Source organism: Sminthopsis crassicaudata, chromosome 4, assembly GCF_048593235.1.
Source record: "Sminthopsis crassicaudata isolate SCR6 chromosome 4, ASM4859323v1, whole genome shotgun sequence".
NCBI lineage: Eukaryota > Metazoa > Chordata > Mammalia > Dasyuromorphia > Dasyuridae > Sminthopsis > Sminthopsis crassicaudata.
The window spans coordinates 193098589-193115891 of NC_133620.1; the positions used below are offsets into that span (position 1 = coordinate 193098589).

The following is a 17303-nucleotide window of genomic DNA, read 5'->3' on the forward strand; positions in this document are numbered from 1 at the left end:
AAAATATAAGATTTTTGTGAAATGATAATAGAATAAAGTGAGCAGAACTAGAAGCACAATATATATAATAACAAAAATATTGTATGTTTGAAAGACTTAGGAATTTGATCAGTACAGTGACTAACCATGATTCCAGAAAATTGATGATGAAATATACTATCTATCTCCAGTAGAAAGGTAATAAGTTAAGAGGACAAAATAAAACTTTTTTTTAATATGGCCAGTGCAGATATTTCATTTTGCTTTACTATATGTTTTTGTAAAAGGATTTGTTTTTCTTAAGGGGGAAAGTTGGTGGGGAAGAGATGTCAAGAGAAAGAAGGCAAACCTCTGTGGAGTGAAAAAATATATATGTAATTTTTAAGAAAGTTTTTTGTCTCATTAAGCAAATGCTTTAATATAATCAATTCTAATCATTCATGCTTATCTCAATTTAAAAACAAAAATAACTAGCATTCCCTGTCAGTGTATGAACTCCAGAAAACTATACTTATAGAATTTTTTTAAAAATCAAGTTGTGTCTTACAACTTTTGTAGGACTTATTTATAAAATTCTTCTTATATACAAGACATATTGAATATTAAAATAGTTGGGTTCTTATATAATTTATTACTGTTTCTTTAGGTATGATCCTGATATTCTATTAGGATATGAAATTCAGATGCATTCCTGGGGCTATCTCTTACAGAGGGCTGCTGCATTAAGTGTTGACTTATGTCAGATGATCTCCCGAGTTCCAGGTATTGTCAAACTATTGTGATTTACAAGTGTAACAAGTTAAAAGGTAAATACAAGCAAAAAATTTTAAGAAGTCTTTTTGCTTTAAATCAAATATTCTCCCTCTATTTCCTAATTTTGTTTTATTGGCCAAAAGTTACCATAAATTGTGTTGTCTTCACTTACCACTCTAAAATAATATGTGAATTTGGAAGTTATTTCTCAGAAGCCCTGATTCTGCTCAAGTTTTCAAAAGTACCTACTCTTTGCAGTTAGAGAATGCTTATTTAAGTTTCTTTTAAAATGCCATATTAAAGTACTCCTTAGAGATCAAAAAGGTAGGTAAAAAAACTGAAATGTTAATAATAAAGCTGGTCTCTGTACTATATATGATAGAAATTAATGAGAGGAGATGACTTCCAAAAAAAAATGATAAAAGTTGGTGACTGTAAGAATCTAGAATAGCAAATATTTCTGAGTTTCATGAGAAGCCAGTTGAATTATATTTCATTTCTTTCCCCACCAGGATTTTCTTCTTTGTCTTTGATTTGATAACAAAATGTTTTGTTTTAACTGCATCATTAAGAAGAAGCAATATGGTACAATAAAAAGAGGACCAGATCTAGAAAATCTGGGTTGACATGCTAATTCTAACACTGAAGTGTAGCTGCTCCACCTCGGGCAGGCCATTAACCTTGTGTCTGTTTCCTCATCTGTAAAACAGACACAAAAATTATTATACTTTATATCTCACAAAGGGAACTGCTTTGGGAAAGGTACAGAACTTAAGTCTTTGCACCCAAGAAGTCAAAGACAAAAAAATGTAGTAATTTCATGACACCACTTTCCCTGCTAGCACAGATACAAGAAAGCAAACTAATAGTGTTTATAAGTTGGGGAATGGCTAAATAAATTGAAGAACATGAATGTAATGGGATATTATTGTGATGTAAGAAACAGTAAGCAGAATGAATTCAGAGAATCATAAGAAAAAACATATAAGCTGAGGCAGAATGAAATGGAGTTAGGCAGTAGAAGACCTGAGTTCACCTCTCACTTCAGACATTTAGCATGATAAAGAACCAGTGGTAGAGTTTTGAATGTAGAGTATTTGTCTTGGAAGACTGAGTGTATTGGTTGTTTTTGCTGAACTGTTTATGTTTTAAAATCTTTTCTGCAATATACAGTTCACTGGATTGGCAAGGGAAGAATATTCAGAAATGAATGTGATAGAAAAGCAAAAGCATGAGAAATTTTTTTGAAAAGGATGTTGGGTAAGATATAGTAGCATTCAATTCTGACTTCTTTTTTCTTAGGTCATATCTTAATAATCCAAAAAGTAAAATAAGGCAGTGACTCAAAATTTCTTCCTTAATAAGAAGTTTATTTTTATCACTGATAGCAGTCTCTCTCTCTTTTATTGCTTTCTCTTTAATAATTAGGAAGAAATGAAACAAGAGCCTTTCTTCTATATGATAGAGGATCTTTCTCATGAACTAAAACTGTCATCTTGACACTTAAGAATTTTAAATATGGGGCGGCTAGGTGGTGCAGTGGATAGAGCACCAGCCTTGAATTCAGAAGGACCCGAGTTCAAATTTGGTCTCAGACACTTAACGCTTCCTAGCTGTGTGACCCTGGACAAGTCACTTAACCCCAGCCTCAGGGGGGAAAAAAAAAAGGAATTTTAAATATGAGAACGTCCTATTAAGGGAGAGTAGATCATCTCCTGTTAATGGAGATTTTTAATGCTAATCCTTTGTGGCTACCATAGTTGTTTCAGTAACTAGTAATGAATCCAGGGCATCTTCTGCGCTATAGTTTCCTATGTGCTATAACATCTATGATTAACTAATACTGATGGCAAGAATGGAAATTTTTATGAGGTATCTCTGTTCCTTAAAATTAGATGCAGGACTCTATTTTCTGTTGAGAAGGATTATTCCAGTTTTCAATTCACTACAGAAAATGTCTCCTGAAATGTCTTTATCTAGGTTTTAGAGCTGTATTCATGTCAGAACGTCATTAATTTGACAAGAATGCTGAACTGAAGTTAGAGGACTTAGGTTCTAGTCTTTGATCTATATATTAGATATATAGATTTGAAGTCAGTTTCCTCTCTTCAAATAAAAACTTAACAGTGAGTGTTTAAGCACTAGAGCATTCTCTTATGCCAATCAGATCATTTCTCCTCCAATATATTTTTAAAATGGCATTTTTTCCAGCTGATGATTCTATTAATCTATATAGTTTGTTTTTTTGCAAAAATAATAATTCTTGTGCGCTACTTATCTTACATGCTTGTTACAATCAAATGAAATAACATGTGCAAAAGCACTTTAAAAATTATTAAGCACTATACACTTGTAACATTTTGCTAAATCAATTTATTTCCTCATCTGTAAAATTGGCATAACATTAACCATGTTACATTGTTGTGAGGATCAAGTGGTTAATAATTATAAAGTGCTAGCACAATGCCTTGGAACATGGTAAATGCTACATAAATGTTAACAATTATTATTTAGCAATTACTCAATATAAGCCAGAAATAGTGTTTTTCAGATTAAAGCCTAAAACTCGCTTTTAGGTGAGTATAAAGAAGAAAAAAAATTTACTAGAAATAAGAGGGAAAAAAGGGTTCAATTTTTTAAATAAAAAATTTAGATAAAATTATTGCATAGAATAGTTTCTGTAGCTAAAGTAAGTAGAAAATTTTCCAAAACTAAGAAGCAAACTATCCTCAGTAAAATTTTTTAAATAGTTTATTTTTTTGCATCCAGCCCAGCACAATTTAAAATATAGTCTAATTTTTATTGGGGACAACTTTCTGGAATGCCTGAACATGCCCTAATGCAGTCTCTTTCAATTCTGTAGATGACAAAGTAGAGAATAGATTTGCTACTGAAAGAGATGAATATGGATCAGATACAATGAGCGAGATAAACATTGTTGGACGGATCACACTAAATCTTTGGAGAATTATGAGAAATGAGGTAAAAATGCTTTCTCTAAATATTAACTTTTAAAAGTTAGATTGAATCATTTATTTAAAGTATTGATTGTGTTGTTTTATTGATTTAAATATACAACTTTTATGCTTTTTGGGGTATTAAAAATGCAATTTAAAAAAAATCTACAAATAATGCTGCTTTTAATAACATAAAATTTATATTTTGACTACCATTTTCTTTTTTTCTGTACTTAAATAAAACAGGCATTTCCATAACATAGTAGTATGGGGGGGGGGGGGAAATTGTAAATATATTATATATATCTTGCTATTCCTTTTAAATCTGTAATAAAGTTATTTTATAACCTTTTTTTCTTCTTCTGAGCCCTCTGCCCTAGAATGACTACCATTAGACACACATCTGTGTGTCTTATTAGTTCTTTCTTTTGTTGCAGAGAGCATCTTCCATTATAGGTCCTTTGTAACTAATATAGGTATTTCTAATAGTCAAAACTATTTTTTTTTGACTGTGTTGCTTAAAGTTCTTGAAACAATAATGCTATTACTGTATGCTATATTTTCCTAGTTCTACTCATTTTGCTCTTCATTATTTCATGTTTTTCTAAAGTCATAATGTTTATCCTATCTTATAGCACAGTAATATTCCATCATGAATCCACAACTTGTCCAGGCATTCCACAATTAAAGGCATCCCCACAATTTCTGGTTTTAGTTAACTATAGATAGTATAAAGTACCTGAAAATATGCCTGCCAAAACAAACCAAGGAACTATATAAACAAAATTATGAAAAAAATTTTATACAAAAAAGCAGATAAAAATAACTGAAGAAATATTAATTGCTCATGGGTAGACAGATAAGTACAGTAAAAATGACAATTTTACCTAAATTAATTTATGCATTCAATGTTAACCCAATTAAATTATCAAAAAATTGTCTTACTGAGTTAGAAAAAAATAACAAAATTCGTTTTGAAGAACAGAAGATCAAGAATATCAAAGGAACTAATGAAAAAATATAAAGGAAAGAAACTTAACTATAACCAATCTTAAACTATATTATATTGTCATAATTATCAAAACTATCTGGTATTGGCTAAAAAGAAGAAAGGTATAAAGAACATGGAAGGTAATAACTGTCAGACTTATAGGTAAACAATTTATGAATAAACAAGAGTGACAGAGTAGTATGAGTTATAAAAAGGTAATTTCAATTACATTAAATTAAAAGGGGTTTGTACATATAAAACATGTAGCCAACCAAGGTTAGGAGAAAAGCAAGAAATTGGGAGGGGTAGAATTTTATAGACAGTTTCTCAGGTAAAGATCTCATATCTCAGATATATAAAGAACTTTATCAAGTTTATAAAAATATGAGTCATTCCCTAATTGATAGTCAGAGGATATGAACAGGCAATTTTCTGATGAAGAAATCAAAATAACTTGTAGTCATATATAAAAACATTCTAAATCAGTAGTGATTAGAGAAAGGCAAATTAAAACAAATCTTGAAATATCATTTTATGCCTATCATATTGAGTAAAATAATTGAAGGGGAAAACAAAAATTGTTGGAGGCAAATTCATCTTGACCTTCTTGATTTATTGTACTTTGAAAATCATAAGCTAGATTTATTTCAACAAGAATGATTAACAGTGAGAGTGTTTAAATACTAAAACATTCTATTAAAACAAATTAAAGCATCTCTGCTCCTGAAAATTTTTTTTAAGAAAAGCATTTTTTCCCCATTGATGTCTTTGTCGTATATAGGAATTCATGGTTAGTATAAGTTACCATGACTTGCAAAACTTTGTTTTAAGAACCCTCCTATTCTTAGATTTCTTTAGCCAGTCACTTTTGAAAAATAAAAACTATCCTACTCTAAATTTTCAAATGTTTAAGTTTTAAATTATATAATTTGCACACATGAAGCAGCAGATAACTTCCATGAAAAATTCTCACTATTCATAATGATAGGGTGCCTGACCTGAATGTTTCCCTTTGTTGTTGATATTAATTAAAAAACATCATGTATAGGAACACACATTTTTAGTAGTATCTTTTTTTTTCTAATATTCTTGGATTACCTTCTATTTTCCTATTCTTCAACCTTCACACAATCACTCCCAAACTACCTTCTAAATAAATATCATACTCACTGACTTTGCTAGCTTTGTCTCAGGAAATCTGAATTTATTGGCTTTCCAAGAATGTCTTATGTCATCATTTTGATGAGATTGCATAGTAAATATATTGAGCATTATAGAAAGCACTGTTCTTATTAAAGAATCTTAAGATTCTTTATTTCCTACTTGGCTTCTACATATCTTCTCTCTTTTTCTCATATTTTCTGTAGTCTGTATTAAATTTGTTTGGTCTCTTCCAAATATGGACCTTAGTAGTATCTCCTTTTTCCATGTGCATTAAGCACATATTTTCCTTATTACTAGAAGAAAAGGTGCCCAAAGGAGGAAATATTTTATTCTGGCTCAGTATGTGACTTCTATGAAAGGCACTCCTTACCTGCCTTCTAGATCTAAGACAGTCCACCAATAGAGGTAGGCTCTTAGTGATCACTACTCTCCTCCTTGGCTTACAGAAACATTGGTTAGATAACCTGTTCTGAAATTTTTACACGCAAAAACAAAAATCAAGCTTATCATCCTATAATTTGAAGAATTTTCTCCCTTTTTCTGACAATTAGGGCATTTGCCTATCTCTCTAGTATTATAGTACATTTCCCTTTTGTCAGAGTACCTCAAAGATAATCAACTTCAACATTCATACCTATAAATTCTTTCAAAATCTTTGGATACAGTTTGTTCAGCTCAGATAGCTTGAATTTATTTAGGGTGCTTTAGTCATTTTTGTTTGATCTTTTCACATATCTTTGGATTTCTGTCCCTCCTAACCACTGTCCTAACCTTCCAAGGGTAAAGGCCATTCTCTTTAATAGAGAAAACAGAAATTCTGAAATTGAAAAGTTCTTTTTTCTTACCTGTGATTTTCCCAAGCATCAGGGGAAACCTGATTTTTAGAGCAATACACAAAATATTAGCTCATCCTGAGACTTAGTATTTTTAACATTGTTTAAGGCTATGCCAGTGTTTTTTGCCCTCACTTGCATTTTTTGTCCTTTTAAAATTTGAGTTCTGCATAGCACCCCATTATTCTTATTATCTCCCCACTTTTTGTTCATTAAGATCATTTTAATTTATATTAAAAAAATTTTTTTCTCCTCAAGCCAAACTTTTTTTTTTTTTAAAGAATGTGTGTCAAGGGCTCATTCATCTTTTCTCTAAAACTTCTAAGATTTGCTCTCCAAAAGTCTAATGTTCCTCTCTTTATCTGTCTCAAGCACGAAAGAAATTTCATCATTTTCACTTTGCCAAAACATTTCTTTTTGTGGATAAGACTGAAATTCAGATTAATAATTCTTTTCCTTGTTTAATTTCTGAAAGATGAAATTATCAAAAAGGCCAGTCAAGAATTTATTGGTTAATCTGGTTTGAGTAAAAAGAGACCTCCGGTAAATGTCTAGATTAAATCGTCCATTCCAACTGTCTCCTGCTTCATGCTATTTCTGCCTAAGGAATTCCTTATCACATTGCTCCACCTGCCTAACTGTCTTTTGTTGCATACTCCCAAATGCCACTTCTGCTTCACCCTTCTTTGAATATGTAACACTGACTCCTTTACCACAGTTCTAGATAGCTTCCTTCTTCACAGCTGCTGTCCCCCATAGTCTTTAGGAGCAGGTTAACAAATAATTTCACATCAATCCAACTTTTATCTGGATATTTTACAAATGGTTAAATACCGATGACACTTTCATACTTTCTTCTCTTAAGGAAACATGGCAGCACAGAATCAACCACAAAATGAGAGGGCTAATTACCAAAGCAACTATTTGAGACAGAGTCTCTTTTATGTAGCACATTTCAAAAGTTCATTTCATTCCATTAGACATCTGGCCATCAGAAAACAAATCTGGAAATCATATAAAATTTACTTAATGGCATTTCTGAAACATTTTTTATTCTAAATTGAATATTATTTGAATTTGTTTTGGTGGTATGCAAAGTTTCTGTTAAATGTAGTTTTTAAATCTATCACTAAAGGTTTTAAGCAGTATCTGAATCCTTCCAGAGTGAATATAACATGCAAATATAGCAGTATTGTAATGATTACTTAAATTTTTCCAGGTGGCTCTAACCAACTATACTTTTGAAAATGTGAGTTTTCATGTTCTTCACCAACGTTTTCCTCTCTTCACTTTTCGGGTATTGTCTGATTGGTTTGATAACAAGACAGATCTATACAGGTAATATTTAATTTCTTTGAGGGGGATATTGTTTTTATCATGTATGTTAAATTTTTAACTTTTCTATGTTTGTTAAACTTCAAGGAAAAGTTGATAAGATTAGGGTATCTAATTTTGAGGTGAATGAAATATGTTTATTAAATTTCAAGAGACCTCAGAGTGGGGAGGTACAAGACTTCAAAATAAAAGTTGTACATGCTCTGAAAACCATTTATTTGACATCCACTTTTCTTTGATGCTTACATCTCTGAGGCATCATCTATGAGTAGATAAAATTATAGAAAAATACCAAGTCTTCACATGAAATCATTATAAAAATATAAACATAGAAAAAACCCAAATGATAATAATAAATAAAAAAAGTTCAACCCAAAGCTAATATAAAATTATGATTGGCAGAATTGTTATGATTAATATGATCCAGATTTAATGTCAGTTCTAAGTGTTTCTTTAAAAACAGATGGTAATGATGAGTATTGTTTTTTGTTTGGACAAATAGTAATATCACGAAAAATGGAGTTTAAATTTAAATTGGACAGGGGAATGGAAGACCATTTTGACAATAAGTATTGTATGACACTGAAATACATTGCCCAAGGAAATCATACATACCTCTTCTAGGACACTGAAAGTACAAGTACAGTGACTAGTTGTGACCCTTTGTATGTTCTTTTCTCCTTTGTGTTTTCCTAGGATGCAACCTTTATACAACAGTTATGAGCCTGATAACTTGTGGAAAAATGTTTTCTCTAAATTTTATCATTTGGAATGTACTAAAGTAACTTGCTACTTAGAGCAATTGTGTATTTTGTAAAGCAGATATGCACCCAGTTTGTCTTTTTGTTTATTTATACAGGCAATCCTCAATTTCTAAATGGTTTTACATTATAAATTTTTTTTTAATGAGTCAGATTGTTTGAAATTCCAGAAAATTTTTACATAGGACTATTATTACATATGCTCCTTGACGAGCCTACAAAAGCTAACAAAACTTGTAATGTGGCTGAATTTATAGAATGATTGCAACTGGCCCGGGTACTAAGCCATGAAAATTAAGACTTTTTTTAGGTCCCACGTCAACTTCAAAGGCAAACTGTCCCAAAGTTATTTTTTCTTGATTTCTGCTCTTTCACCATCTTCTGACCTTAAAGATTCTTCAAAAACTTGTAAGGTTTTTTTGTTTTGTTTTGTTTTGTTTTTTAATAAAAAGTCCCATTTTTATGGTAGCGAGTTGCCTGAAGGTGTCACTAAAGACAAGAAATGGAGAAAACACTGGTAAGGGCTATGACAGTGACTTGTATAATATGGGTCAAATAGATATATTTAAAATATTTTTAATACTTGTTACCTCTGACCACTAATATCATCTGAGGCCTAGAACAAGAATATACATGTCAACTAAGTATATTAACCATTTTTGAGGAGGAGATTCTGTCATGGAGCAAATCTAAGTCAAAAAGTGATTTCCCATAAAGGGTGAGGATTTGTTGTTGTTGTTTTAGGGCAAGTAGGTGAATAGGGCTTCAGGCTTAGAATCCGAAAGATCTGAATTCAAATGTGGCTTAAAACATTGTGCCCTAGGCAAGTAATTTAACTTCTACTGGATTCTGTTTCCTCTTCTATAAAATGATGTGGTAATAGCACCTATCTCCCAGATAATAATTATAAAATCCTTTATAGTATTAGAAACTCCTATTTATGGATGACAGACATACTGATTGTTGCAAATCCTAGGATATTTGGAAAAATTCTAAAATTAGCACCATAGTAATTTAATAAACTATAATAGTGTGCAAGTTAACTGGGATAAAATAAAACAGCTAAACATATTGACCTATTATGCAATAAACTTAACACTTTTTACATGTGTAAAAAAAAATTTAATATGTAATATGTCAATTATTATGGTCACTTGATTTACAATTTTTTGGCATTCAATTCACAAGATTTTACATTGTCCTTTAATTCTTCATCACAAAGTCACATTATTTTCATAATAGACATTTGCCCTATCTTTGGCATATGATCCATTTTTTTTTCCCCAAGTCTACCTTTGATTGAAAGGTTTTCAATGAAGTTTAAATCAGGCAAGTTCTTAAGACATTTAAATATATTTATCACCATGTCTTGGATAAATTTCTTAACTTTGGTGAAATATATGGTCTAAAGTCATGGTCATATTGCAGTAGTATATCCCTATTTGGGAAGTAAGTGTATTTACTGGAGTTTTATCTCCTCTCAGTGGAATAACAATTCCAGGTTCTCTCTGGGGGGGGGGGGGGGGGAATTCCTTCCTCCCATTTTATGGATTTTGACAGTGTCTAAATGACAGTGTCTGGGTCTTTATGGGCTCACTTGGACTTCTTCTGACAACGACTTTGATATTACTTTGAATTAAAAGATGTTTCATCAATAAAATTGTCTTTTCCCAAAATCAGTCCTCCAGTCTTTATATTAGTTTACCATACATAACAAGAACTTTGTAGGGTTTTGTTTTCTCCATAACAAAGAATAGAAACAATTTTTTAAAATTATATTCTCACTATTCTTCCAACATTAAGAAATGGGTCACACAATATAGAGCAAAGATATCATGTTCTGAGCCAAATAAACCCCCAAGTCTTTCAAGAAGATTAAAATGTAATTAAGTAATGTTTAATAAAAGAAACAAAACCTAGATAATGTTCATTTCTAATTTTCTAACTTGATATGTGATCCATAATGAAGGTTTATATTTGAGCTCCTATTTATGCCACCAAAGTAGAGAAATCAATAAAAATCTCTTCAGACATCAGTTCTATTGAAGTCTTTGCTTTCCTGGGGATTCTGGATTTCTGGAGATTAGATTGTTTTATAGCAACAGTTCATCTGTTGCTGACATTTGTTTTGTTTGTTTTCAGCTATACTTTCTTCTGCATTTTAGCTTGACTAATCTTGTTTCATTGTGAACTTGAATAATCCTAGAAATTCTTGACTTTCCCAGACCTCCACTCTTTGTAGTATCTCTAACACATTGAAATGTGTACTTTAAAAGTTTTTAAAAACTTAATTTGGAGTCATTTCTGTGCTTAAAAACTATAGAATTAAAAACATAAGAGATAGCAATGAAACAAACATTTATATGGCATGAAGTCTGATGTTCTTCTGGCATATATATATAATAACTAAGTAAAGATGAGGAAATAATTTCAATCTGATTTCATCTGGTCGAGGTTATTCATTTTGAGTAAGCCAATCATTAGGAACAGAATCACATTATGAATTTTGCATTTTACTTTTCAAAGTTTTGACATAACTACTGTCACAGTACTTCTAACACAAAATAACCCTATCCAACAAATTACTTGTCCCGAATAATTGATATAAACTATAACTATAAAAATATACTTTTCACAATGAAAATATTACTTATTTTCATATGACCAAATTCTTCCTGAGTCACTAATGTTCATAACATCATTTTCTCTTCAACAGATGGAAAATGGTTGATCATTACGTTAGCCGTGTCCGTGGAAATCTCCAAATGTTAGAACAGCTGGACTTGATTGGGAAAACCAGTGAAATGGCTAGGCTTTTTGGGATTCAGTTCTTACATGTTCTGACAAGGGGTTCACAGGTAAGATTAAAAAATGTGTCTAAACTTTTTAGACATGCACAGTTTTAAAATAAATGTTTTATTTTCTTTTTAAAAGTCAACAAGGTGTTTTGTTAAATCACATCAATAAACATTGTCTTCTCACATGTTAGGCCTTGTGCCTAGCTTTTAAGAAATATAATTAAAATGAATTAATTACTAGTAAAATTACACAAGGAAGATTTATCCTAGAAATTTTTCATGTAGATTGATTTGTGAAGTAAAATTGGTAATTTTACACCTATCCCAAATCCAATAGTTTTTAAAAGTTGCCACAACTAATTATCCATGTAAATAGGAATGTCAAGTAAACCTTCATAATCACATGTAACTAAGCTATTAGTGGACTAGAGATACCTGAGCCAAAAGCAATAATAAAATTTCAACATTGTGAACTTTACTTTTTTTTATTTATCCATACATTTTAAAGTTTTGTTAAAACATCAATATCCCTTAAAAAACTCAAATTGCAAATTCCCCTCCAAATACCTTTAAAATAATGCCTCAGAAGAGTAGAACCCACAGAAGGACAACGTGGAACAGTTTTCTAGTCCAAGACAACTTAAATGGTTGTCAGGAAAGGTCTGTGGCCCCAGGATAAATGTGGAACACAGTCTGGTGCAAGCCGCACCAGCACAGACTGGGCCCCAGAAAACCAAGAGCAGGTTTTGGGAGTGACTGCAAGTGCAGTGACAGTAGCTGCTTTCTGATCTCTCAGGGCCCAGATGGTAAGGGAGTCAGACATACTAAGCAGAAGGAGATGGCAGCACTCCCTTCACTGGCACTGGTTGCATTGCCCATACTTCTATCCGGGTCACAGTCCTGAGTAGCAGTTCTAAGCAAAGAAGAACACTAGCACACCGGAACTCACAGACACAGCAGAATAGGGTCCCAGTCACAGTTATAGGATATAAAAGAATATCTATGGTCACTCTCAACAATAACACACCTCTTCTTAGATCATAGCATCTCAGGAGAACCAAAAACTTAGAAGTTCCCAGAATTATCTCTGAAAATAACTACACACACACACACACACACACACACACACACACACACACACACACACACACACACACACAACCTGAAGTTTGGGACAGTGCCCTCACCACTCTGGAAACAGAGCCCCACTTTAAAAATTCAGAAAAAGGGTGATACATGAACAAACAATAGAAAGCCACGCTTACTATAGAAAGTTACTATGGTGATAAAGAAGATCAAAACATAGACCCAGAAGAAGACAACAAAGCTAAAACTGCCACATCCAAAGCATCAGAGAAAAATATGATCTGGTCTCAAGCCATGGAAGGAATCAAAAAGAATTTTGAAAATAAAAGAGGTAGAGGAAAAATTGGGAAGAGAAATGAGAGTAATACAAGAAAATAATGAAAAAAAAGAGTCAATAGCCCCCTGAAATACTGAAGAAAATAACACCTTAAATAGAATCAGCCAATAGAAAGAGTGGGGGAGGGAAGTTGAGAAGACCTTGAAAAGCAGAATTGGCCAAAGTGCAAAAGATATTCAAAATTTACTAAAGAGAAGACCTCCTTAAAAATAAATGGCCAAATGGGAAAGGAAGTACAAAAGAACACTGAAGAATATAATAGGGGGCAGCTATATGGTGCAGTGGATAGGTCTCTAGCCCTGAAGTCAGGAGAACCAGTAAGTCAAATACTTACTAACTTGTGTGACTCTAGGTAAGTCACTAAACCCCAAGTACCTCACCAAAAAATTAAATAAATAGATAATTGTTTTAAAAATTGGAATTGGACAAATGGAAGCTAATAATTTTATGAGACTTCAAGGAATAATAAAACAAAATCAAAAGAAAAAATCTGAAATATCTCATTGGGAAAAAAGACTGATATAAAAAAAAATAGATTTAGGCGAGATAATTTAAAAATTATTGGACTGTCTTGAAAGGCATGATCAAAAAAGAGCCTAGACAGTCTTTCAAGAAATTATCAGGGAAAACTAGAGTCAGCGCATAAAACAGAAATTAAAAGAATTCACTGATCACCTTCTGTAAGAGATCCTAAAATGAAAATTCAATTGTATGACTATTGTAATACAGTAGCCAAATTTCAAAGCTCCTAGGTTAAGAAGAAAATATTACAAGCAACCCGAAAGAAATAATTCAAATTTTGTCTATCAGGATAACACGAGATTTAGCAGCTGGAAAAACTTAATTGAATTGTTGCAAAGTGAAATGTTCAGAAGCAGGTGAATGTTGTACATGGTGATGTCAATATTGTGTTATAATCACCTGTGTTTGATTTAGCTTTTCTCAGCAATTCAATTATCCAAGATAATTCCAAAGACTTATGATGAAAAATGCTATCCATCTACAGAAATACAGCTGATGGAGGCCTAATACAAGTTGAAGCATGGGCTTTCCCTTTATTTTTCTTGTGCTGTTTTTTCTAGGTCTTTTTTTTATTTTGCATAACATAATTAATGTGGAAATGTTTTGTATCACTGTACAAACATAACCTATATCAAGTTACTTATCTTTGTGATGGGGAGTAAGGAGATTTAAAAAAATTTTTTTAAACAAATGTTAAAAATTATTTTTACATGTAATACCTTTATCAAATACGCTTCTTGTTTTGATTACTAACCTACATAATTGATCTGCCATTTGTCTTAGATAATATAATATTAATACTATATTATCTCATATTAATACGACTAATGCTGGTATACTTTCATGTAAAAGTAGCCATATTTCTATAAAATATAGCTTTCATTAAATCTTCCATTTTACAATATAAAACTTTTAAATCCACAAAAGATATAGATAATGAATGTTAATAAATAAGCATTACTGTTATTCTCCTAGTATAGTTTTTCTGGATGACTATTTGTAAAACTCTTTTAGTTACCTAATCACAAATTGTGCTCACTGATTTTCACAGCTTTGTTTTTTGTTTGTTTTGGTTTGGTGAGGGTTGGGTTTGTTTGTTGTTGTTTGCTGAGGCAATTGAGATTAAGTGACTTGCCCAGGGTCACACAGTTAGGAAGTGTTAAGTGTCTGAGGTCACATTTGAACTCAGGTCCTTCAAACTTCAGGGCTGGTGCTCTATCTACTTCGCCACCTAGCTGCCTCATAGCATTGCTTTTAAAAGGGAAAAAATTTACTGAGCTTTTCTTATGTTGGACTTTATGTAAAATCCAGCCCTTACTCTTCTCACTACAGGATGATTTTTTAAGTAGGCATAGCTATTATTTTACATGTCTTGAGCAATTCTTCATTGCCTTGTTTGTGACTAAATTCTTAGTGGCTTGAGTTTACCTAAACCACAATTACAAAGAGACACTAGAATTGTGTTGATAAGAGTTGGACCAGAAACCTTGACAACTGCTTCTTAGAACTAGAACCCCAACAGATTTCTTGGAGATGGGACACAGTTTTGTTGTTCAATCACTCAATCATCTCTAAGTCTTTGGGATCCCCATGAATTAAAGCATCCCAGACACTTTACTATAGACCTCTGCTATTTCTCAAAGTTTATCCAAATTCATGTTCTTTGTTTCCATGATAGTATTTATCCATCTCATCTTCAACTATTCTCTTCTCCTTTTGCCTTCGATCTTTCCCAACAGGGTTTTTCCCAACAAGTCCTGTGACCAAAGTACTTAAAGCTTCACTTTCCATATTTGATCTTCCAGTGAATAACCTGAATTGATTACTGTAAATATTGACTGATATGATCTTGTTGTCTAAAGGATTTTTAAAAAAAAATCTTCTCTAGCATAATTAAAATCATTTATTCTGTGATACTCAGCTTTCCTTATGATAGAATTGTCATACCCCTACAAGCTACTGGAAAAACCATAGCTTTGACTATACAGACTTTTGTCAGTAAGGTGATGCTCTGCTTTGTGCTATACTGTCCCAAGTTGCCATAGCATTTTTTCCAAGGAGCAGGCACTTTTTAAATTTCATGGCTATAATTGCCATCTACAGTGGTCTCTGAGCCCCAGAATATAAAAATCCGACACTGCTTCCTCTATTTGCCAGGAAATTGCCAAGAACACTCCTTGAGAAATCAAGTGATATTATATCAGTTACATATGTGAAGTTATAAAAAAACATATTTCCATATTAGCCATATTGCCAAAGAAAACTCCCCAAAAAACCCCAAGAAAATAAAGTTTAAAAGAAAAAGTATGCTTCAATCTATACATAGAGTTCATTAGTCTTCTCTCTGGAGGTAGATAGTGTTTTTCATCATTGAATCCTTTGGAGTAAACCCTTTCCTGATCCTCTTCAACTTTTTGGTACCTTCCTTCCCAAACTATTTTATGTTTAAGTATTTTTAACTATGTCAATATTTGTTCATTTTATATTTGTTATATATATTTTATATTTATTTACTATCTCTGTTAGGATACAAGTTTCTTGTGAATAGAATTGTTTCATTCCTTGTATTTGTATCTCTAGCACCTAGTGCAGAGCCTGCCACAAAGTAATAAGTATTTTCTGATTGACTGTGTACTTGAAGGATGGAATATGATAAATGTTTGTTAAATCAGAATAACAAAATGTGTTTAAATGCTTGCTTCTTCCCACAGTATCGTGTGGAATCAATGATGTTGCGTATTGCTAAACCAATGAACTATATTCCTGTGACTCCCAGTGTTCAGCAGAGAGCCCAAATGAGAGCTCCACAGTGTGTTCCCCTAATAATGGAGCCTGAATCTCGTTTCTACAGCAACTCCATTCTTGTATTGGATTTCCAGTCCTTATATCCTTCCATTGTAATTGCATACAACTATTGTTTTTCCACTTGTCTTGGACATGTGGAAAACTTAGGAAAGTAAGTTTACAGTGCTTAAAATTATTTTGTTTGTATTTAAAACTTATTATACTTCCACTGTAAATTCCTCATATTTGAAACTTTGATTGTTTTTATAATGTACAAAATTAGTAGATTGTAAGTCTAATAATCATATAAATATGACCAAGAACAAGCCACTTAACCCTTTCAAAGACTTGAAGTTAAAGATGACTAATCAGTCTGTATCAGTAGAAGAAATTTCCATAGTAGGAAATTTTCAACTGATGAAATCACAGCTTAGATTAACATAAAAATATCTAACAGCTGATGATTCCAACTATAGGGATTCATTTATCTCAGTAATGTAAACTGAAAGTTTCATCTTCCATGTTTAGACTACCTTTTTGAAAATTAGGATTTCTTTCTTTTGTAAGACTAAATCAAACTACCACAGCACACTTTGAGAACTTTGATCTTATTGGCTTTAAACATAATCTTAGCTTTTAGTGTAATCAGATATTTTCTAAAATTTGGAAAAGTTTTAACTACAATATATTAGCTTTTAATTAATTCATCTAAAACAAAATTTTGTAATCTGAAATGAATTGCACCATTCAATATAGCTATTTCACTTACCAAACAATATTGCCTCTTCAGTAGTAGTTATTATGTATTTGAGAGTTACTGCTTTGTTGTATTTGTTATTTAATTTTTATTTGATCTTTATCTTTATAATTCATTGAAGTAATAATGGCATTTTATTCAATTTATTTGAAAACTTTAGAATAAGGGCCTGACTTGTGATAGAGCATTCCAAACTCATATTGTTCTGATCAGCCACAATCAGGCACATTTTAATTTGATTCTAAC

The 17303-nt window shown here is 31.8% G+C and overlaps 1 protein-coding gene across 4 annotated transcripts in view; it reads left to right on the top strand.

The window, feature by feature from the left end:
- REV3L (REV3 like, DNA directed polymerase zeta catalytic subunit) overlaps positions 1–17303 on the top strand; it is a 232455-nt gene that overhangs the window by 165011 nt on the left and 50141 nt on the right. For all 4 annotated transcript variants that reach the window (XM_074310076.1, XM_074310077.1, XM_074310074.1 and 1 more), the window contains exons 19-23: positions 626–741; positions 3596–3714; positions 7897–8015; positions 11490–11631; positions 16228–16472. In XM_074310076.1, coding sequence (XP_074166177.1) covers positions 626–741; positions 3596–3714; positions 7897–8015; positions 11490–11631; positions 16228–16472 — 741 coding nt within the window. The remainder of the gene's footprint in view (positions 1–625; positions 742–3595; positions 3715–7896; positions 8016–11489; positions 11632–16227; positions 16473–17303) is intronic.